The 25152-nt window shown below is 42.2% G+C and overlaps 1 protein-coding gene and 1 pseudogene across 1 annotated transcript; one reads left to right on the top strand and one right to left on the bottom strand.

Annotated features, from left to right (window-relative positions):
- Window positions 1-12589, top strand: part of LOC135509697 (Krueppel-like factor 5) — a 41521-nt pseudogene extending 28932 nt beyond the window's left edge.
- A 3521-nt stretch (window positions 12590-16110) lies between these two features.
- Window positions 16111-24205, bottom strand: LOC135509699 (Krueppel-like factor 3). The gene is made up of 2 exons (XM_064930572.1): window positions 24023-24205; window positions 16111-20370 (listed from the first exon to the last, which is right to left on the bottom strand). The coding sequence occupies exons 1-2, from the start codon at window positions 24150-24152 to the stop codon at window positions 20189-20191; spliced, it is 312 nt and encodes a 103-aa protein (XP_064786644.1). The 5' UTR covers window positions 24153-24205; the 3' UTR covers window positions 16111-20188.
- Window positions 24206-25152: the final 947 nt, after the last annotated feature.

Below are 25152 nucleotides of genomic sequence, written 5' to 3' on the forward strand. Positions count from 1 at the left end.
AGACTGAACATGGGATACCAGCATGTGTGGATCTCCACCTGCTCCCTCGGCCCGGCTACCACCTGCCAGTCATCCAGGTAGTCCAATATCCTGAGCCCACAACTTTGGAGCCACTCATTCAATTGGCTCAATCATCCAACCTCCTCTGCCATGAACTATTCACCAGGTCATTGCTATAAATTACAATGGTTCCTCAATCAACTTCCCTGGTATAATAAGGGTAAAATAAAAAACATTAAGTGCAAGGAAAGAGGGAAAGCCCAAAAGGGAGGACCAGAAACTCAAAGGCTAGAGCCTCAAAATGTAAACTCAGGAACTTTCTGTGAGGGAGATATATGGCCATATGAAAGTATGCGTCTCTCGGTCCCAGCTTTGATGCACTTGTACTAACCTCACCTTCTGGATAATACTGGGATGAATAGGCCATGGCTAGGGTGGTTAATGTCGGATCTTTTTGGCCTTCTTATGACATTGGGTACTGTAGGTGTCCTGGAGGGCAGGCAGTGTGCCCACAGGTGATGCGTTGGCCAGACCGCACCACCCTCTGGAGAGCCCTGGGGTTGCAGACGGTGCAGTTGCCGTACCAGGCGGTGATGTAGTCTGACAGGATGCTCTCTATGGTGCATCTGTAAAAGTTTGTGAGGGTCTTAGGGGCCAAGTCATATTTCTTCAGCCTCCTGAGGTTGAAGAGAGGCTGTTGAGCCTTCTTCACCACACTGTCTGTGTGGGTGGACCATTTCAGATTGTCAGGGAGGTGTATGCCGAGGATCTTTCATTTTCCACCTTCTCCACTGCGGTCCTGTCGATGTGGATAGGGGCATGCTCCCTCTGCTGTTTCCTAAAGTACGCCATCAGCTCCTTCGTTTTGTTGACGTTGAGGGAGAGGTTATTTTCTTTGCACCACTCTGCCAGGGCCAACAACTCCTCCCTGTAGGCTGTCTCATCATTGTTTAACTAGCTAACGTTAGCTGACTGGCTCGTTAGCTAACGTTACGTGACGTGTGTGATCTTAAACCTTGTTTACCTAGCTAGGTTCCTTGTTTACCCAGCTAGTTAGCTATATGTCTTAAGCTAAAGTGTACTGTAGTGGATCTGCATAAGTGTTGCTCTTAATGAAATATTTGCCAGCAGAGCTGGTTAGGCTGTCTTCGTGTTATCCATAGGTAAACAAATCACTGGTGCTCTGAACGCTCTGAGAGCGAAACGAGATGGGTGGGGCTAAAGCTTAAGAGGGTGTGAACGATGCTGAATGGGTGTAGTCAAAGAGGAGCTCTTCACTAGATACCAAAACATTCAAAGGCGATTTTCTCAAAAGTGAGTTTACAAGTTGATTACATTTCAAAGCAGAATTATTTTCCCAATAGTGTATGATATAACCATTTTGTAGCTCTGAGTCTCTACTTTTATCCAATGTAAAAAAACACAATTTCACATTTTGCTACATAAGACCGAATCCAGGTGGTGAGTCACATACTGATGAATCAAAATTACAGTGGTTTGATACATCCTGAAAGTTGCCATATTCAAGTTCAATCCCATGAAATATTGGAAGGTGGAAAAAAAAGTGTACAATGGGTGTTGAACAATAGTTCTATAAATCTACCCTAATCCTCATTAATCATGGAACTATATGACAACAGTCGTTAACTGTCCATCATTTTCCAGGTTTAAACTGCTACGTGTGGTCTGAGTTCCATAATGATTCAAATAGGCTACATGTCCAAAATTAAACATTGAATTTCGCCTTACTTCTACTAGCCCATAGAATAGCATTGAAAAAAAGATAGCAATTTTTTTTATCGAAGTGAAGTTTGTTCTGAAGTGTCTGTCCTATATCTGAAAGATATAAGAAAGATCAGAAAACTATTTGTTACGTTCCCCAGTTTCGGTGTTGTGGGTTTGTATTGTATGTATGTTTTGTACGTTCTGAGCCCTCTCCTGTACTCCCTGTTCAACCACAACTGCGTGGCCACGCACGCCTCCAACTCGAATCATCAAGTTTGCGGGCGGCACAACAGTGGTAGGCTTGATTACCAACAACGACGAGACGCCCTACAGGGAGGAGGTGAGGGCCCTCGGAGTGTGGTGTCAGGAAAATAACCTCACACTCAACGTCAACAAAACTAAGGAGATGATTGTGGACTTCAGGAAACAGCAGAGGGAACACCCCCTATCCACATCGATGGAACAGTAGGGCAGAGGGTAGTAAGTTTTAAGTTCCTCGGCGTACACATCACAGACAAACTGAATTTGTCCACCCACACAGACAGCATCTTGAAGAAGGCGCAGCAGCGCTTCTTCAACCTCAGGAGGCTGAAGAAATTAGGCTTGTCACCAAAAGCACTCACAAACTTTTACAGATGCACAATCGAGAGCATCCTGTCGGGCTGTATCACCGCCTGGTACGGCAACTGCTCCGCCCACAACCGCAAGGCTCTCCAGAGGGTATTGAGGTCTGCACAACGCATCACCGGGGGCAAACTACCTGCCCTCCAGGACACCTACACCACCCGATGTCACAGGAAGGCCATAAAGATCATCAAGGACAACAACCACCCGAGCCACTGCCTGTTCACCCCGCTATCGTCCAGAAGGCGAGGTCACTACAGGTGCATCAAAGCTGGGACCGAGAGACTGAAAAACAGCTTCTATCTCAAGGCCATCAGACTGTTAAACAGCCACCACTAACATTGAGTGGCTGCTGCCAACACACTGACTCAACTCCAGCCACTTCAATAATGGGAATTGATGGGAATTGATGGAAAATATATCACTAGCCACTTTAAACAATGCTACTTAATATAATGTTTACATACCCTACATCATTTATCTCATATGTATACGTATATACTGTACTCTATACCATCTACTGCATCTTTATGTAATACATGTATCACTAGCCACTTTAAACTATGCCACTTTGTTTACATACTCATCTCATATGTATATACTGTACTCGATACATCTACTGCATCTTGCCTATGCCGCTCTGTACCATCACTCATTCATATACCTGTATGTACATATTCTTTATCCCTTTACACTTATGTGTATAAGGTAGTAGTTTTGGAATTGTTAGCTAGATTACTCATTGGTTATTACTGCATTGTCGGAACTAGAAGCACAAGCATTTCGCTACACTTGCATTAACATCTGCTAACCATGTGTATGTGACAAATAAAATTTGATTTAATGTGTACGTACAGTGCCTTGCGAAAGTATTCGGCCCCCTTGAATTTGCGACCCTTTGCCACATTTCAGGCTTCAAACAAAGATATAAAACTGTATTTTTTGTGAAGAATCAACAACAAGTGGGACACAATCATGAAGTGGAATGACATTTATTGGATATTTCAAACTTTTTTAACAAATAAAAAACTGAAAAATTGGGTGTGCAAAATTATTCAGCCCCTTTACCTTCAGTGCAGCAAACTCTCTCCAGAAATTCAGTGAGGATCTCTGAATGATCCAATGTTGACCTAAATGACTAATGATGATAAATACAATCCACCTGTGTGTAATCAAGTCTCCGTATAAATGCACCTGCACTGTGATAGTCTCAGAGGTCCGTTAAAAGCGCAGAGAGCATCATGAAGAACAAGGAACACACCAGGCAGTTCCAAGATACTGTTGTGAAGAAGTTTAAAGCCGGATTTGGATACAAAAAGATTTCCCAAGCTTTAAACATCCCAAGGAGCACTGTGCAAGCGATAATATTGAAATGGAAGGAGTATCAGACCACTGCAAATCTACCAAGACCTGGCCGTCCCTCTAAACTTTCAGCTCATACAAGGAGTAGACTGATCAGAGATGCAGCCAAGAGGCCCATGATCACTCTGGATGAACTGCAGAGATCTACAGCTGAGGTGGGAGACTCTGTCCATAGGACAAAAATCAGTCGTATATTGCACAAATCTGGCCTTTATGGAAGAGTGGCAAGAAGAAAGCCATTTCTTAAAGATATCCATAAAAAGTGTTGTTTAAAGTTTGCCACAAGCCACCTGGGACACACACCAAACATGTGGAAGAAGGTGCTCTGGTCAGATGAAACCAAAATTGAACTTTTTGGCAACAATGCAAAACGTTATGTTTGGCGTAAAAGCAACACAGCTCATCACCCTGACCACAACATACCCACTGTCAAACATGGTGGTGGCAGCATCATGGTTTGGGCCTGCTTTTCTTCAGCAGGGACAGGGAAGATGGTTAAAATTGATGGGAAGATGGATGGAGCCAAATACAGGACCATTCTGGAAGAAAACCTGATGGAGTCTGCAAAAGACCTGAGACTGGGACGGAGATTTGTCTTCCAAGAAGACAATGATCCAAAACATAAAGCAAAATCTACAATGGAATGGTTCAAAAATAAATATATCCAGGTGTTAGAATGGCCAAGTCAAAGTCCAGACCTGAATCCAATTGAGAATCTGTGGAAAGAACTGAAAACTGCTGTTCACAAATGCTCTCCATCCAACCTCACTGAGCCCGAGCTGTTTTACAAGGAGGAATGGGAAAAATTTTCAGTCTCTCGATGTGCAAAACTGATAGAGACATACCCCAAGCGACTTACAGCTGTAATCGCAGCAAAAGGTGGCTCTACAAAGTATTAACTTAAGGGGGCTGAATAATTTTGCACGCCCAATTTTTCAGTTTTTGATTTGTTAAAAAAGTTTGAAATATCCAATAAATGTCGTTCCACTTCATGATTGTGTCCCACTTGTTGTTGATTCTTCACAAAAGAATACAGTTTTATATCTTTATGTTTGAAGCCTGAAATGTGGCAAAAGGTCGCAAAGTTCAAGGGGGCCGAATACTTTCGCAAGACACTGTATATGTTTCAGGTTGGCTTCCTGGATTTCAAGCAGCTGATTGGTCAGCCCCATTGCAGATTGGAGCTCTGACCCCATCTTCTCGTCAGGGGACACAGATGTCTGCAATTACCGACTCCTTCTACAGCTTGAAAAGCCAGTGTTCCTTTGTTAGAAGAGAGAGCTTCTTTGTATGTGCTGTGTTGGTTGTGGGCTGTAAAGATGTTGACAGTATTTTGTAGCAGCTCCTGCAGAGGTATGTGTTTGCTATAGTACCTAGTGTTTTTTGGGGAAGGGGAAGGCACCTTGGGAGTGTTTTGGCAAGAGTCCTGAGGGCATATATAGACCCATAGTATGTACTGTCTATGCACACTAGGTAAGACCTGGGCGGACCACCCCCTGTATTTTGGTTAGCGTGCCAGGTGGCATTAAGAATAGGTAAGTAGTGGGTAGGTAGTTAGGTAGGAGAGGGGGCTCTTTAACTTTAACTTTCTTTGGTTTTGTTCCTTCCAGCCCCTTTTCCCCACATTTACCGTGTTAAGGAAATACATTCCCTGTTAATGGTAATATTCTCTGCCTCTGTCATCCTTACCCGCACCTACTATCCCATACCTCTTTCACTCCACGAGGAGTTGAGTGTAGCAAGGTGTTGTGTTCCCTCCTCCAAGAGGTGTACATAACATAATCTGCCAACGCTGCTGCCTGGGCAAAAAGGTCCCAGGTTCAAATCCCGGAGGAGCTCCCATTATGTTACGTACGCCTCTTGGTGGAGGGAACGCAACACCCTTACCTGCACCTACAGTCCCATACCTCTTTCACTCCACAGGGAGTTGTTGTAGCAGGGTGTTGTGTTCCCTCCTCCAAGAGGCGTATGTAACACTATAATTTTTTACATGTATTTATCACCTTCTTTTTGGCACTAAACTGTCTCCATATATACATATATACTCATGTTTTAAACTGGTACCCTTGGACGCGACAGGCAGAAGTTGGCAGATCAAAATGGAGAACACCATTGTGTTCGCGAGAGTCTCATCTTTCCATAGATGGGTCATAATAGTTTGTAGGCTAACCGTTCGGATGCTACAGATGTTTTCGTGACAGTACAGATTTTCAAGATGTCTCATGGTCTGACAAACACAGCTTTAGCTCTGCCACCTTTCACCGCAAATGTGGAAGTGGCTAACATTTAACATGATACAAATTGTAAGATAAAATGGAATAAAAGCCTGTGCATATAATTAAAACATTCTGATGAGCTAACATCAACTCAGCAGGTTTGGCCCTAAAGAAGCCTATAGCTTGTGTCTCCAAATTTCATCCATGGAATTTGAGGGCATACAATAAAAATTCTGAATAACAGCACAGCTATTCAAGCTCTGAATTCCCTCGAGTGAATAGCCAGATGTTGGTAAGGGATGTCACTCCGCTCCTCTGTACATTCCACCGGCTTCCAGTCAAAGCTCGTATCCACTACGAGACCATGGTACTTGTCTACGGAGCAGCCAGGGGAACAGCCCCTCATTACCTTCAAGCTATGTTCAAACCCTACATCCCAACCAGAGTTCCTCTGGTCTCTTGGCCGTCCCACCTCTACGAAAAGGTTAGCTCCTGCTCAGAGTCCCTACCCATCTTCCGAAAATATCTGAACCCCTACCTCTTCAAAGAGCATCTTATATAAGACATCTCAGTCTTTTATAACTAGAACTGACTTTGCCAATAACTGTTTTATTGAGGGAAAATGTACTTACTATGACTGTGATATGTGATTGTCTCACCTAGCTATCTTAAAATGAATGCACTAACTGTAAGTCGATCTGGATAAGAGTGTCTGCTAACTGACTAAAATATAAATGTTTAAATGGATCCGGCTATCCAGCCTGTTGGGTTTCCCTATATCCTGCGGACAGGAAGAAATAACATTGCGTGAATAACAAAAGAGGAGAGGGTATGTTTCATGATCGTCAACTCATGGTGTGATTGTAGTAATGGACAAACGCTTAAGACGTTATTTTCTCCTGACCTGGAATACCTCACGATCAAATGCCATCCCCACTGTCCACTGAGAGAATTCACATCTGTTTGTATCGAGACTTTCTACACCCCCTGAGAGAGGGCGGACCAATGCATTTAACTTTCTGGGGATATAGCCGAATACAAAAGGACCAGCTACGACTTCCAAAAATCAATCAAAGATGCAAAAAGACACTACGGGGACAAAGTGGAATCACATTTCAATCGCTCTTGACGCGAGACACATGTGGCAAGGACTACAAAGGGAAAACCAGCTGTGTGGCAAGCACCGATGCCTTTCTCCCGGATGAACTAAACACTTTCTATGCTTGCTTTGAGATAATCAACACTGATCCTCCTATGAGGGCCCCCGCTGCTGAGACTGGTCAAGGACCACATCAGCTCCACCTTACCTGACACCCACTCCAATTTTCATACCGCCCCAACAGATTACGGAAACGCCATTGCTCTACACACTGCCATAACCCACCTGGACAAAAGGAACACCTATGTGAGAAAATGCTTGACACTAAGCTCAAGGCCCTGGGAATGAACACCTCCCTCTGCAACTGGATCCTGGACTTCCTGTCAGGCAGAACCCAAGTGGTGAGGGTAGGCAACAACACCTCCACCACACTTACCCTCAACACATGGGACGCCCAGGGGTGCGTGCTCAACCCCCTTGTGTACACCTTGTGCACTGATGACTGCGTGACCACGGACAACTCCAACACCATCATTAAGTTTGGCGATGACACAACGATGGTGGCCTGATTTACTGATGGAAACAAGACAGCCTATAGGGTGGGGGTTAGAGCGCTGGCAGAGTGGTGCCAGGAAAACAGCCTCTCCCTCAACGTCAGCAAAATCAAGGAGCTGATCGTGGACTACAGGAAACGAGGAGGAGCATGCCCCTATTGTCGGAGCTACAGTGGAGTGGATCAAAAGCTTCAAGTTCCTCTGCATGCACATGAGAGGACCTGAGATGGTCAAATCACACCACCAGCTTGGTGAAGAAGGTGCAACAGTGCCTCTTCAACCTCCAGTGACTGAAGAAATCCGGCATGGGTCCTCGGATCCTCAAGAAGTTCTACAGCTACACAATCGAAAGCATCTTGACCGGCTGCATTACCATCTGGTACTGCAACTGCACCACCTTACAATCTACCAACCCGTATCGGAGCATCGGGTCTTATATCAATAGGCTCAGAGACAGCTTCTACCACCAGGATATCAGACTGCTGAACAGCTAACCCTTAATGTCTCCCCCTGCACAGACCTGTACCTTAGACTATTTGCTCCTAATAGATTATTTACAAAGACTACCCACACATCCAACCTTTACACACAAACACACACACATGCACTCAGAACTCTGAAACACAGTGTAAATACAGTCTATTACTATGCATACCACCTCTCTTATTACTTGCTATTTTTTATTTGACTCTTTTATTATTGACTAATGTGCTGCATTGTTGAGGGAGATACACATACTGTATGCATTTGGCTGAAGCTTTTATACCTGCTGTGAACTGTGTATGCAATCAATATGATTTGATTTGTGTGTTTGATTGTATGTTTACCACACTCTGTTGAAGACATCACTGTGAACACAGTATTGAACAAATAAATGTGCAATGAAAAATAGTCTACAACTCATCTCTTTCTCAAAATAACTGTCCTGCTGTATCTCCATGGCACATTACAAACTGTCCTAAACTGGCACACATCCCTGTCTAACAGCCACACAGGCCTCCCCAATGTAACCCATACTGATAGGTATTTTACAGTGTATTCATATCCCTGTCTAACAGCCACACAGGCCTCACCAATTGTAACCCATACTGATAGGTATTTTACAGTGTATTCATATCCCTGTCTAACAGCCACACAGGCCTCACCAATTGTAACCCATACTGATAGGTATTTTACATTGTAGTTACATCCCTGGTCTCTCTCTCTGTGTGTTTCAGGAGAGAAACCATACTCTTGCAACTGGGAGGGCTGTGACTGGCGTTTCGCCCGCTCTGACGAGCTGACACGACACTATCGTAAACACACGGGAGCCAAGCCCTTCAAGTGTGTAGCCTGCAGGCGCTGTTTCTCCCGGTCCGATCACCTTGGCCTACACATGAAGCGCCACCAGAACTAAGCACACACGCACGCTACGACCACCTGAAATGTCACCAGAACTAAACACGCACACATACGTACATGCACGTGAGCATGTGCACCGGCATAAACACCCAACCACCAACACATCCACCCACACACACACTACGACCACCTGAAGCGCCACCAGAAGAGAGGGACACATCACCACCACCCTGAAGCCCAACACAAAGATCAAAATGTCTGCTCCTGTAATGACAACGTCATCATTGGGAGGTATGGACTTTCAAAGAAACAGGGGACCATGGACACCTGCCTCCAATTGCCCCATGTATTAATGGATGCACATTGTATGCCTGTCTGTCTGTATATACAGTTGAAGTTGGAAGTTTACATACACTTAGGTCGTTTTTCAACCACTCCACAAATTTCAGGGTAACAAACTATAGTTTTGGCAAGTCGGTTAGGACATCTACTTTGTGCATGACACAAGTAATTTTGCCAATAGTTGTTTACAGACAGATTATTTCACTTATAATTCACTGTATCACAAATCCAGTGGGTCAGAAGTGTACACACACTAAGTTGACATTGCCTTTAAACAGCTTGGAAAATTACAGAAAATTATGTCATGGCTTTAGAAGCTTCTGATAGGCTAATTTACATAATCTGAGTCAATTGGAGGTGTACCTGTGGATGTATTTCAAGGCCTACCTTTAAACTCAGTGCCTCTTTGCTTGACATCATGGGAAAATCAAAGTAATCAGCCAAGACCGCAGAAAAAAATTTGTAGACCACAAGTCTGGTTCATCCTTGGGAGCAATCACCACATTCAACTGTACAAACAATAGTACGCAAGTATAAACACCATGGGACCACGCAGCCGTCATATCGCTTAGGAAGGAGACGCATTCTGTATCCTAGAGATGAACGTACTTTGGTGCGAAAAGTGAAATTCAATTCCACAACAACAGCAAAGGACCTTGTGAAGATGCTGGAGGAAACAGGTACAAAAGTATCTATATCCACAGTAAAACAAGTCCTATATTGAATTACCCTGAAAGGCCTCTCAGCAAGCAAGAAGCCACTTCTCCAAAACCGCCATAAAAAAGCCAGACTACGGTTTGCAGCTGCACATGGGGACAAAGATCATACATTTTGGACAAATGTCCTCTGAACTGTTTGGCAAGAATATCCATCATTATGTTTGGGGGAAAAGGGGAGGCTTGCAAGCCAAAAACACCATCCCAACCGTGAAGAACAGGGGTGGCAGCATCATGTTGTGGGGGTGCTTTGCTACAGGAGAGACTGGTGCACTTCACAAAATAGATGGCATCATGAAGTGGGAAAATTGTGGATATATTGAGGCAACATCTCAAGACATCAGTCAGGAAGTTAAAGCTTGTTGCTACCAAATGGACAATGAACCAAGCATACTTCCAAAGTTGTGTCAAAATGGCTTAAGGACAACAAAGTCAAGTTATTGGAGTGGTCATCACAAAGCCCTGACCACAATCCTATAGAAAATTTGTGGGCAGAACTGAAAAAGCGTGTGCGAGCAAGGAGGCCTACAAACCTGACTCAGTTACACCAGCTCTGTCAGGAGGAATGGGTCAAAATTCACACAAGTTAAGCTTGGGGAAGGCTACCCAACACATTTGATCCAAGTCAAATAATTTAAAAGCAATGCTACTAAATACACTCAATTAGTATGTAAACTTCTGACCCACTGGGAATGTGATGAAAATAATTAAAGCTGAAATAAATCATTCTCTACACATTCTCTATACTTATTCTGACATTTCACATTCTTAAAATAAAGTGGTGATCCGAACTGACCTAAGACCGGGCATTTTTTCTAAGATTTAATGTTAGGAATGGTGAAAAACTGTGTTTAATCTAGTGACTCCCCATCCCGCATGCAGGAGCGTAATCATCACGAATTAGCATAAAGCAACAGACATAAATATCCCTTGAAGATATTCCTATTCATGAAAATCACAAATGAAATATATTGAGACACAGCTTAGCCTTTTGTTAATCACCCTGTTATCTCAGATTTTCAAAATATGCTTTACAGCAAAGCTAGACAAGCATTTGTGTAAGTTTATCGATAGCCTAGCATAGCATTTTGTCCAGCTAGCAGCAGGTAACTTGGTCACGGAAATCAGAAAATCAATCAAATTAAATAGTTTACCTTTGATGAGCTTCGGACTCCCAGTTCGATAGCAAATGTTCCTTTTTTCCAACAATATTATTTTTGAAGGCGAAATAGCTCCATTTGTTCTTCACGTTTGGCTGAGAAATCGCCTGGAAATTGCAGTCACGAAAACGGTGAAAAATATTCAAAATTAGCTCCATAATATCGACAGAAACATGGCAAACGTTATTTATAATCAATCCTCAAGGTGTTTTTCAAATATCTATTCGATAATATATCCATCGGGACAATTTGTTTTTCAGTAGGACCGATTGGAGTAATGGCTACCTCTGTATTTTACACGAGAATCTCTCTGGAGCATCAGGTGACCACTTGCGCAATGTAGCCGCTTACGGGTATTCTTCAACATAAATGCGTAAAACTACGTCACAATGCTGTAGACACCTGGTGGAATACGTAGAAAAAGTAATCTGGTTGATAGCCCATTCAATGCTCAATAGGGACTCATTGGAACGCAGCGCTTTCAAAACCTGGGGCACTTCCGGATTGAATTTTTCTCAGGCTTTCGCCTGCAACATCAGTTCTGTTATACTCACAGACAATATTTTTACAGTTTTGGAAACGTTAGTGTTTTCTATCCTAAGCTGTCAATTATATGCATATTCTAGCATCTTGTCCTGACAAAATATCCTGTTTAAAACGGGAACGTTTTTTTTCTCCAAAAATGAAAATACTGCCCCCGAGTCACAACAGGTTTAAATGTATTTGGCTAAGGTGTATGTAAACTTCCGACTTCAACTGTATGTGAGAATGCTGTTCATTGACTACAGCTCAGCTTTCAACACCATAGTGCCCTCAAAGCTCATCAATAAGCTAAGGAGCTTGGGACGAAACACCTCCCGCTGCAACTGGATCCTGGACTTCCTGACGGGCCACCCCCAGGAGGTTAGGGTAGGTAACAACACATCCGCCACACTGATCCTTAACACATGGGCCCCACAGGGGTTGGTTCTCAGCCCCCTCCTGTACTCCCTGTTCACTCATGACTGCATGGCCAGGCACGACTCCAACACCATCATTACATTTGCAGATGACACAACACTGGTAGGCCTGATCAACGACGAGACAGCCTATAGGGAGGAGGTCAGAGACCTGGCCGGGTGGTGCCAGGATAACAACCTCTCCCTCAACATAACCAAGACAAAGTAGATGATTGTGGACTACAGGAGAAGGAGGACCGATCACGGCCCCATTCTCATCGACGGGGCTGCAGTGGAGCAGGTTGAGAGCATTCAAGTTCCTTGGTGTCCACATCACCAACAAACTACCATTGTCCAAGCACATCCTGACAGTCATGAAGCAGGCACGAGAAACCTATTCCTCCTCAGGAGACTGAAACGATTTGGCATGGGTCCTCAGATCCATCGGATGGGGCCACAGTGTCTCCTGACCCCTTCTGTCTCAGCCTCCAGTATTTCTGCTGCAGTAGTTTGTGTCGGGGGTCTAGGGTCAGTTTGTTATACCTGGAGTACTTCTCCTGTCTTATCTGGTATCCTGTGTGAATTTAAGTATGCTCTCTCTAATTCTCTCTACCTGTCCCAGACCTGCTGTTTTCAACTCTCTAGAGACAGCTGTAGAGGTAGAGATACTCCTAATGTTCGGCTATGAAAAGCCAACTAACATTTACTCCTGAGGTGCTGACTTGCTGCACCCTCGACAACTACTGAGATTATTATTATTTGACCATACTGGTTATTTATGTACTATGTATTTGAACATCTTGGCCATGTTCTGTTATAATCTCTACCCGGCACAGCCAGAAGAGGACTGGTAACCACTCATAGCCTGGTTCCTCTCTAAGTTTCTTCCTAGGTTTTGGCCTTTCTAGGGAGTTTTTCCTAGCAACCGTCCTTCTATACTTGCATTGCTTGCAATTTGGGGTTTTAGGCTACTAAGCTATATGCAATTGTTTTAAGAAGGTCATACCAAGTATCATTTTGAATTTTAAGACCCCTTGAAGCATCCCAAAAATATATACATTGAAAAAAATTACAAAAATGTACTTTTACCACTTTTTCATGATATCCAATTGTTAGTTACAGTCTTATCCCATCGCTGCAACTCCCCTACAGACTCAGGAGAGGCGAGGGTTGAGAGCAATGAGTCCTCTGAAACACGATCATGCCAAGCCGCACCGCTTCTTGACACACTGCTCGCTTAACCCGGAAGCCAGCCGCACCAATGTGTCAGAGGAAACACTGTCCAGCTGGCAACCAAAGTCAGCTTGCAGGTACCTGACCCGCCAGAAGGTGCCGTAAGAGCGTGATTATTTTTTTTTTTTACCTTTATTTTACAAGGCAAGTCAGTTAAGAACAAATTCTTATTTTCAATGACGGCCTAGGAACAGTGGGTTAACTGCCTGTTCAGGGGCAGAATGACAGATTTTGTACCTTGTCAGCTCGGGGATTTGAACTTGCAACATTTCGGCTACTAGTCCAATGCTCTAACCGCTAGGCTACACTGCCGCCCCATGGGACAAGAAAATCCCGGCCGGCCTAACCCTTCCCTAACTCGTAATGCTGGGCCAATTGTGCCCCGCCTCTTGGGTCTCACGGTCACGGCCAGCTGTGACACATCCTGGGATCGAACCCGGGGCTGTCCGTTTTGTCACCAAAGCCCCATATGCTACCCACCACTGCGACCTGAACGCTCTCGTTGGCTGGCCCTCGCTTCCTATTCGTCGCCAAACCCACTGGCTCCAGGTCATCTATAAGTCTTTTCTAGGTAAAGCCCCGCCTTATCTCAGCTCACTGGTCACCTTAGCAGCACCAACCCGTAGCACGCGCTCCAGCAGGTATATTTCACTGGTCACCCCCAAAACCAATTCCTCCTTTGGCCTCTTTCCTTCCAGTTCTCTGCTGCCAATGACTGGAACAAATTGCAAAAATCACTGAAGCTGGAGACTCATATCTCTTTAACTAACTTTAAGCATCAGCTGTCAGAGCAGCTTACAGGTCATTGCACCTGTACACAGCCCATCTGTAAATAGCCCATCCAACTATCTCATCCCCATATTGTTATTTTTTCCCTTCTTTGCACCCCAGTATCTCTACTTGCACATTCATCTTCTGCACATCTATCTTTCCAATGTTTAATTGCTAAATTGTAATTACTAATGTTTTTGCCTTACCTCCCTAATCTTACCTTATTTGCACACACTGCATATAAACTTTTCTATTGTGTTATTGACTGTACGTTTGTTTACACCATGTGTAACTCTGTGTTGTTGTTTGTCACACTGCTTTGCTTTATCTTGGCCAGGAAGCAGTTGTAAATGAGACCTTGTTCTCAACTAGCCTACCTGGTTAAATAAAGGTGAAATACATTAAAAAAAAAAGTAGTGACACCTCAAGCACTGCGATGCCTTAGACTGCTGCGCCACTCGGGAGGCCCTTAAGGCACCCGCTAACGGGACAACTTCCTGTGAAACTGGAGGGCATTCAATTCAAATAAATAATCATAAATAATATGGATATTAAACATTTAGGTACATACAAGTGTCTCATATCGGCTGAAAGCTTAAATTCTTGTGAAAACATGCCATGCAAATGTTTGAGGACGGCGCCCCACATTAAAAGATTTCTCCAGATGTTTTCACAAATAACTATTAAATATTCACCACATGGAACAACAGATAGTCCCCCAAAAAATCGAAAGGAAGCTTGTTCTGAAGTGTCTGTTCTATATCTGAGAGATATGAGAAAGGTCAGGAAACATTTGTTTTGTTTTACATCCCTTATTTTTGATACTAAACAGTCTCCATATATACTTCCATAACTTTTTTTCAACTGGTACCAGGGGACCTTCAGACGAGTGTTTGTGGCAGTGTACACGTTTGTGTACGTGTTCGTGATAGTCTCACCTTTCCACAGAGGGGTCATATTAGTGTGTAGCCCAAACTGTTCAGATGCTACAGACAGAAGTTGTCAGATTGTCGGTACGAGTCCCAATACACTTGTGGAAGAAAATGGAGAACACCATCATAATAGTTTTGTCGGCCAAACCATTTGGATGCTACAGATAATGTATGTTGTCTCATTGTCTGACAAACATGGCTCGAGCTCCGTCTCCTTTCACCGCAGATGCGGAAGCGCGACATTGGCAGGTGCGGTGGATTCACTGAGATGCATCTCCAGTTCAAATTGACAGATTTTTGGGGGGATTGCTTTATTATGCTAATGTGATTTCCACTGTGGCTCGGACATCAACTCTAGTTAAGGCCTCTAAGTACACTGATCAGCCTGGGAGGAGCCTGCATTGTGTGAGATGCAAAGATAGTTATAACTATCTAACCAGCCAGCTAAATTACAGTTTGCGATTAGCTAATTGCTCCACAGAAAATAGGTAGCTAAGCAGTTTAACAGTTGCTGTACTTGCTGCATTATGTTGACAAATAGCTAGTTAGCTTGCTGCATATTGCTGGCTATCTAGCAAGCTATGTCAGATCATTTGGAAAGATAACTAACCAGCAATCTACAGTATATCAGCTTGTATAAATTGGAAATAGTCTTCGAAAATAATCTACATATTTCAGTGTTTTTGGATGCAATGTGCTTATTTTTTTTCCCACCTGCATCAAATATTTCAAAAAATATTCTTGCTGTCCCTCCATCTACAATTTGAATTTGATTGGCTGCTAGGAAAGAATGGGCGGAGTTGCAGAAACAGTCTGTGAGGCAGTGCAGCTTCACAGGCACCTTCACCACTTGTGCATCATCCTCTGTCATAGCGCTCCCCCATGAGGTTGACTATATTACTCTCATGCATGTTATTCTTCCCACTGTCCCAAAAGTCACTCTGAACCGTCAATAGCCTCGGCAGCCTGATCCCTGCATTCACCATTCTATGTAACTTCCTTCAATGGTGAATGCAGTGATCCTGCTGGTTCCACCAGGATAAAATTTTATGAAAATTTCATCCGTAGTCAACAATAAAGACATTGAATCAACAATCTGCACCAAAAACCTTTTATTCTATAAAAGGAGTGGGGTAAATCTCAACTGTACAGGGGGAAACAGACTTAATGAAACACCATTTCTCACAGTATCAAAAAGCTCACGTTCTTCCTCACTGATCTTTACAGATTTGTTCTGTACAAATACAAAACAAATAATATTAATGACAATAACAATAACTGCATTGCACTGAGTAATATAGTACTGGCCCAAAAGTTAATGCATTCAATATAAAATACCTACAATTCTGGTTGTTAAAGTAACTGTCCAGTGACAATCTATTCTGTTAACTCATACCTAAATAATGTTGTTGACCCATCCAATACTTGTATTTGTGGCCAAAGCATAATTTGGAGATTTCTTTCTTAAAAAACCCCACCTCAAATGTGTATCTCAAACACACCGTTTAAGAAATGCTTGCCATTTCCTCATAGAGGATGATGTCATCCTCCTGAAGGAGGATGAGCTGGCCAATCAGCGGTCTACTGGCACAAATATTTTTAATGACCGGTATACACCCATACCATTCTGTTGTTGGGGTACACCTACACTATTGCAACGCAGAAAACCTGCGTTTTAACATAATGAATTAAAACAAACTGGAAGTAAAACAATTTCACTCGTTGTTATTAATTCTAGGTGATATGTCATAAAAATCTGCCAACACTAGACAGTTACTTTAAGAAAAGGAGTTTTGATTAATGATAAGAAGAGGCACACTCACACACTTATACACACATGCACACACAATCAATCCACGCTTACATTATGTGGTGCCACATTGTTGAAGTGAGGGGTGACTAGTGAAGTGGATAAATGGGCTTGTACAAATACAGTACAGTATAGAGTCTTAAGTCGTATGCTGCCATGGCTAAACCATAGATGGATCTGTCTTTTGTTGAACACAACATTTCTATATTGACGTACTGCATTGTATTGATCTATTCTGGTATTGTTTTCTTTGTGCTATATGGAGTAATACTTCACAATGGACACTAAAGGGGAACTTGTATTGTACCTATCAATGCGGTAAGGTGGGTTTGACCAATGATAACAGATGTTAGATCAAATCAGATTTTCAACTCTGGGTTGACTAACACCTTTACCTCTCCATCCCCACCCATACTGTCTATGTCCCAGCATTCCCTAGATAGTGCACTACTTTTAACCAAAGCCCAAGGGGGCCTGGTCAAAAGAAGTGCATTAGATAGTAGGGTGCCATTTTGGACGGTTGTTCAGGTTGAGACGGTCCTTCGTGGTTTTGTTGTTGCGTGTTGCAGGTCATTAGGACTGTAAGGTTAGGGCAGCATAATCACACCGACATGCTCACCAACCTCACAAAAACTAAATGTGCACGACACAAACGGGACCGATTTTTAGGACGTTAAAAAAAAGAACACTTTTTTTTATAACACATTTCAGTTGTAAATCCATCCAACAGAGTAAAAAATAAAAGAAAAAATGATATTTTTCACATTGTCTAGTCAGTGTTAAAAATAGAACTCCACCTGTTACATTTATTATGCTTTTTGATTATTTACAGTATGTACACTTCCTGCTCTTGAATTATTTCTCATAGTCCTTAATGTCTAATACCGTCTAATAACAAGTTGCAATCAAATGCATGTCCTCTTCTGGAAAGATGTGCTTAGTAACATTGTTAGGAGTTGAAGCAGAGAATGAGAGAATCTCATAGGAACATTGCATTTCTCTGTGTGGACCAATAAAATCCCTCTCTGCTTCAGGCATGCGCTCAACTCAACTCACACCAAGGCTGGGTTCCCAGTCAGAAAAGCACTATTATCTGCACTTTGTTTTTACATTGTCAACAGAAAAAAATTACATGTTAAATGCAATCGTGTTTTATTTAGCTAGCATTTGAAATGATGATGACTGCTGCGACTGCTAGTGAGAGCCAAACACTTTGTTTACATGTTCTTTAGAATGCCCTCTGTACGCATGTACCATAGGAGCTGTACTTGGCCACTGACTTCAGAACAGCGCTTAAGAGGGAGGTTTGTGTATGTCCCAGTAGCAAGATGTATATTACCACTGACTCCAGAATAGTGCTTAGTAGCGAGTGCTGTATATGTTCCTGTAGCAACACATATTTAACCACTTACCCCAGTACAGCGCTAGGAGCGAGGTCTGTGAAGGTTGCATAATCAAGTGAACACAGAGAGCAGGAGCTAAAAACAACCACCTTAAGACATGGAGATCAGTCAGGCTCAGAGTAGGAGTACTGATCTAGGATCAGTTTAGCCTTTTAGATAATAATGAATGTGATAATATGGATCAGAACTCCTACTCTGAGACTGTGAATACAGGCCCTGATCTGGGTCGATATTGGGTAGAAATGCTGTGATGTGTCATCAGGGCAATGAGACCCCGTTTCCCGGGTAACCCTGAAGACCAAAACAAACGTGCGTTTCTAAAAACAGAGTTTCCCCGATTGACGTTGATTCATTAAGGCTCCGACGGGCAAGAGGTAACACTCTGCTGCACCGAACACACACTTCTAAAATCCTCAGTTCAAATTATTTGTTACAAACTCAAGCTCCCCTCATTTGTAATCTCAACCTTTTTCTTGTTATACTTTTACAGCCTCAAACACAATCTAAGGATATGAAATAGTCAAAAAAAGGGATGTTATGTTATGAGCCAATCATGAGCAAATAGAAAGAGAAGAAATTGAGAAAAAAAACTTACAGAAGGCCTTTTTTTTTTTTAAAACAACACAAATATTGTTACTGAACAACAAGCTATAAATGTGGGGCAAGTGAACATGATTTCATTTCTGATTGAAAATATTAATAAAACAGAATCTTCACAGTCTTGTAGCTCCCTGTTTTAGGAGATGGGGGAGCGGAGAAATGGCGTGGAAGGGGGTTGAATAAGACATTTCTACACCACCACACCCGAGGGGTCTGCTGACTCTGCTGAGGAAATGATATGTATGGAGGAGAGGACACGATGCATCATCAACTGTCTTTAAATAGCACACACTACACTAACACTCACACACAATCACACACACACATACAGGCAGCGAGCCCAAGCATGCAACGCAGGTTAACAGAAGATGATAAAACACAGTAAACAGTTGCGAGACAGCTGAAATGTAATCTCTGAAGTGTTTTCCCCTCCTCTCTGTCCTCCTCCTCCTCCTCTGAGCTGAGTGTGTGATGTAGGTAACCCTGCATCATTTCAAAGTATGTCCTCCGTCTCTCTCTCTGTCCAGCCTGTCCATCTCTCTCTGCTGTATCCCAGGTTCGTCTTCACTGGTTTGTTGATCTTCTGGATGGATAGGGTGCTGTTGAAGTAGATAGCCTCTGGCTGTGTGCACACTGAGTGGGGTGTGAGAGAGAAACGAGGAGGTAAACTGTGGGGTATGAGGGTTGTGGACTACCCCTTCAGGTGCTAAGCAACCAGAAAACAACAACAAACTCCTCTCATCCTTTTGGGATCTTCATTCTCCACCTCTTTAATGTAATGATCTCCACGATGACCCACAGTTCAAAATGGAGGACGAGGCGTAGCGTAGAGAAGATTAGGTCTAAACAATGGACCAGCAATGCGATCAAAAATGACTGAAAGTGAATTTTAACAGTACAGAAAGCTCGCCATCAAAGTGGATAATAAACACAATCATAGTGAATTTCAGCTAACTACTGTGCAAACACATAACATAACTGTTTTACTGCCTTTCTATTCATTTAAATGTTTCTTCAAATGATCTACAGCCACTTTATTACTTGATTTCCTGACCACTGGTGACATTTGCAATGCTAATCCTGTCGAATCAGCGCTGGTCCAATGAACGAGTTTATTTTCATGCTCCCGCATGGAACATGTATGTTGTCTGAACCTTGGTTATTTTTTAGAGAGAAGAGAGGAGAAGAGGGGGAACAGTAAAAGGAAGTGACACAGCAGAGAACCTCTCGGGGTCAGAGTTCAGGCCCTCCCATTTTAGTTCCATCTGAGTCCCGAGGGGGGCTGGGGAGGGAGGTGATGGGTTGGAGGGCGAAGGTAGTAGGGGGGTTAAGGTTTAAAGGTCAAAGGTCAGGGGTCATGGTTCACATCATGACGTGGCGTCTCCGGTGTAGGGCAAGGTGGTCAGACCGGGAGAAGGAGCGGTCACAGTCGGTGCAGCGGAAGGGCTTGATGCCCGTGTGTTTACGGAAGTGTCGCGTCAGCTCGTCTGACCGGGCGAACCTCCAGGTACAGCCCTCCCATGTACAGTGGTACGGCTTCTCTCCTACAGGGAAGAAGATATGGAGATGATTAGTTGATTGGTTGATTGATTGTGCAAATATTGGAATAAAACCAGTTAAATCTAACTAAATGTTATATAAAACGTAACCTAAGAAATCCCCAAAAGTAATGATTTATCATGAGAGGACCATAAACAATAACTAGTAATGATTTATCATGAGAGGGCCATAAACAATAACTAGTAATGATTTATCATGAGAGGGCCATAAACAATAACTAGTAATGATTTATCCTGAGTGGGCCATAAACAATAACTAGTAATGATTTATCCTGAGAGGGCCATAAACAATAACTAGTAATGATTTATCATGAGAGGGCCATAAACAATAACTAGTAATGATTTATCACGAGGGCCATAAACAATAGCTAGTAATGATTTATCATGAGAGGGCCATAAACAATAACCAGTAATGATTTATCCTGAGAGGGCCATAAACAATAACTAGTAATGATTTATCCTGAGAGGGCCATAAACAATAACTAGTAATGATTTATCCTGAGAGGGCCATAAACAATAACGAGTAATGATTTATCATGAGGGCCATAAACAATAGCTAGTAATGATTTATCATGAGAGGGCCATAAACAATAACTAGTAATGATTTATCATGAGAGGGCCATAAACAATAACTGTTGATGATTTATCCTGAGAGGGCCATAAACAATAACTAGTAATGATTTATCATGAGAGGGCCATAAACAATAACTAGTAATGATTTATCATGAGAGGGCCATAAACAATAACTAGTAATGATTTATCCTGAGAGGGCCATAAACAATAACTAGTAATGATTTATCCTGAGAGGGCCATAAACAATAACTAGTAATGATTTATCCTGAGAGGGCCATAAACAATAACTAGTAATGATTTATCATGAGAGGGCCATAAACAATAACTAGTAATGATTTATCATGAGAGGGCCATAAACAATAACTAGTAATGATTTATCATGAGAGGGCCATAAACAATAACTAACTAGTAATGATTTATCATGAGGGCCATAAACAATAACTAGTAATGATTTATCCTGAGAGGGCCATAAACAATAACTAGTAATGATTTATCCTGAGAGGGCCATAAACAATAACTAGTAATGATTTATCATGAGAGGGCCATAAACAATAACTAGTAATGATTTATCATGAGAGGGCCATAAACAATAACTAGTAATGATTTATCATAAACAATAACTAGAATGATTTATCATGGCCATAAACAATAACTAGTAATGATTTATCATGAGAGGGCCATAAACAATAACTAGTAATGATTTATCCTGAGAGGGCCATAAACAATAACTAGTAATGATTTATCATGAGGGCCATAAACAATAACTAGTAATGATTTATCATGAGAGGGCCATAAACAATAACTAGTAGTGATTTATCATGAGAGGGCCATAAACAATAACAAGTAATGATTTATCCTGAGAGGGCCATAAACAATAACTAGTATTGATTTATCCTGAGAGGGCCATAAACAATAACTAGTTATGATTTATCCTGAGAGGGCCATAAACAATAACTAGTAATGATTTATCCTGAGAGGGCCATACACAATAACTAGTAATGATTTATCCTGAGAGGGCCATAAACAATAACGAGTAATGATTTATCATGAGAGGGCCATAAACAATATCATGAGAGGGCCATAAACAATAACAAGTAATGATTTATCCTGAGAGGGCCATAAACAATAACTAGTAATGATTTATCCTGAGAGGGCCATAAACAATAACTAGTAATGATTTATCATGAGAGGGCCATAAACAATAGCTAGTAATGATTTATCCTGAGAGGGCCATAAACAATAGCTAGTAATGATTTATCATGAGAGGGCCATAAACAATAACTAGTAATGATTTATCCTGAGGGGGCCATAAACAATAACTAGTAATGATTTATCCTGAGAGGGCCATAAACAATAACTAGTAATGATTTATCATGAGAGGGCCATAAACAATAACTAGTAATGATTTATCCTGAGAGGGCCATAAACAATAACTAGTAATGATTTATCCTGAGAGGGCCATAAACAATAGCTAGTAATGATTTATCATGAGAGGGCCATAAACAATAACTAGTAATGATTTATCATGAGAGGGCCATAAACAATAACTAGTAATGATTTATCATGAGAGGGCCATAAACAATAGCTAGTAATGATTTATCCTGAGAGGGCCATAAACAATAACTAGTAATGATTTATCATGAGAGGGCCATAAACAATAACTAGTAATGATTTATCCTGAGAGGGCCATAAACAATAACTAGTAATGATTTATCCTGAGAGGGCCATAAACAATAACTAGTAATGATTTATCCTGAGAGGGCCATAAACAATAACTAGTAATGATTTATCCTGAGAGGGCCATAAACAATAACTGGTAATGATTTATCCTGAGAGGGCCATAAACAATAACTAGTAATGATTTATCATGAGAGGGCCATAAACAATAGCTAGTAATGATTTATCATGAGAGGGCCATAAACAATAACTAGTAATGATTTATCCTGAGGGGGCCATAAACAATAACTAGTAATGATTTATCCTGAGAGGGCCATAAACAATAACTAGTAATGATTTATCATGAGAGGGCCATAAACAATAACTAGTAATGATTTATCCTGAGAGGGCCATAAACAATAACTAGTAATGATTTATCCTGAGAGGGCCATAAACAATAGCTAGTAATGATTTATCATGAGAGGGCCATAAACAATAACTAGTAATGATTTATCCTGAGAGGGCCATAAACAATAACTAGTAATGATTTATCCTGAGAGGGCCATAAACAATAACTAGTAATCCTGCATACTCCTAGAAAGGTTCAAAACTCACCTTTCTGGTTAAAATAGTTATACATTGCTGAGGTGTAGTCACTTTTGAGGACACAAGCTCAAGTACAAATATGATACAAATATTATTTATTTCCTATTCAACAAAACTGTATGAATAAGGCTTGAAATGACATATGCTTTCTAAATATAGCATCATCAAATGATAAAATGATTATAAGATCTTATTTATTTTCTAAATGTCTCTCCTGATCGAAATGTCTCATTGCTGTGAACGTCTCACAGAGCTCTAGCTTGGCTTCCTGAACTCGCTAGGAACTAGCCTTTCATCTCATATTAATATTGTCCATCTATGACAAACAGAAAGTGTTTTGTTTAAAATTATTTTAGATGAATGCCAATAAATCAATCTCTGAATGTGCTACCATGATGAAACCACTCTCTCCTGCTGCGCTACGATGTAACGATTGCAGGCACGTGCTTTGTCTATGGCTGTGAAGTAGGGTTCAGCGAGGAGTTGATGGACAGTCGGAAGAGCGAATGAAATTGTAAGAGGGACATCCCAGATTTCACATCCTACGTCATACAGACCCAGAAAAAAATACTGGTGTGTCCGTGGGAATAATGCAAGACATTTCAATCTACTGTATCCACAGATCGATTTATAAGAGAACATGTCATTCGGAGGCAGTACTTTAGGTTAAAAAAAATAAGATATGAAGCTCTAGTATAGATCTACATTACGTGTCTCTTCATTGGCTACAAAATGTGGGTCCTGGATCAGTCATTGGCTAAAGATTAGTATGTGGGTGGGACAGGGTCAGTGTGTGTGTTACCTGTGTGTATCCTGCGGTGGGCTTTGAGGTGTGAGCTCTTGGTGTACACCTTGTTACAGCCATCATAGTCACACATATGGACACGTCTCCTCTTCATATCCGGCGAATCAGGATCCACCTGCATGTCCATGTCTATGCCTGACCTGAGAGAGAGAGAGAGAGGGGAAGGCAAAGGAGAGAGAGAGAGAGAGAGAGAGAAGGAAAGAGATGGAGAGAAACAATGGAAGAGAGAGAAAAGGAAAGAGAAACAATGGAAGAGAGAGAGAGAGAAGGAAAGAGATGGAGAGAGAAACAATGGAAGAGAGAGAGAGAGAGAGAGAGAGAGAGAGAGGGGGGGGGGGCCTGTCATGATATGGGTAAGGCTGGAGTGACATGCATTGAGTCGTGTATTTAGTGAAATGACAGAATGTCAGAGGATCACCTGTATTAGCAGGATTACTAGAAAGAAGTGAGCTACCTGAATATAAACTGTTAGTGTTACCCGATCATATTTCATACATCTGACTAACACCTCTCCAGCCCCACCCATACTGTCTATGTCCCAACTAACCCTGGAAGGAAATGACTAACACCTTTACCTCTCCAGCCCCACCCATACTGTCTATGTCCCAACTAACCCTGGAAGGAAATGACTAACACCTTTACCTCTCCAGCCCCACCCATACTGTCTATGTCCCAACTAACCCTGGAAGGAAATGACTAACACCTTTACCTCTCCAGCCCCACCCATACTGTCTATGTCCCAACTAACCCTGGAAGGAAATGACTAACACCTTTACCTCTCCAGCCCCACCCATACTGTCTATGTCCCAACTAACCCTGGAAGGAAATGACTAACACCTTTACCTCTCCAGCCCCACCCATACTGTCTATGTCCCAACTAACCCTGGAAGGAAATGACTAACACCTTTACCTCTCCAGCCCCACCCATACTGTCTATGTCCCAACTAACCCTGGAAGGAAATGACAAACACCTTTACCTCTCTAGCCCCACCCATACTGTCTATGTCCCAACTAACCCTGGAAGGAAATGACTAACACCTTTACCTCTCCAGCCCCACCAATACTGTCTATGTCCCAACTAACCCTGGAAGGAAATGACTAACACCTTTACCTCTCCAGCCCCACCC

This window comes from Oncorhynchus masou, chromosome 22 (genome assembly GCF_036934945.1).
Source record: "Oncorhynchus masou masou isolate Uvic2021 chromosome 22, UVic_Omas_1.1, whole genome shotgun sequence".
NCBI classification, from domain to species: Eukaryota; Metazoa; Chordata; class Actinopteri; order Salmoniformes; family Salmonidae; genus Oncorhynchus; species Oncorhynchus masou.

Bases quoted from the DNA above. Each gene is read 5' to 3' on its own strand.
- LOC135509699 (XM_064930572.1), bottom strand. From the start codon at position 24,152: ATGGACATGCAGGTGGATCCTGATTCGCCGGATATGAAGAGGAGACGT. The intron at 20,371-24,022 runs GTAACACACACA...TCTTCCCTGTAG, and splicing joins CCACCGCAGGATACACACAG to GAGAGAAGCCGTACCACTGT.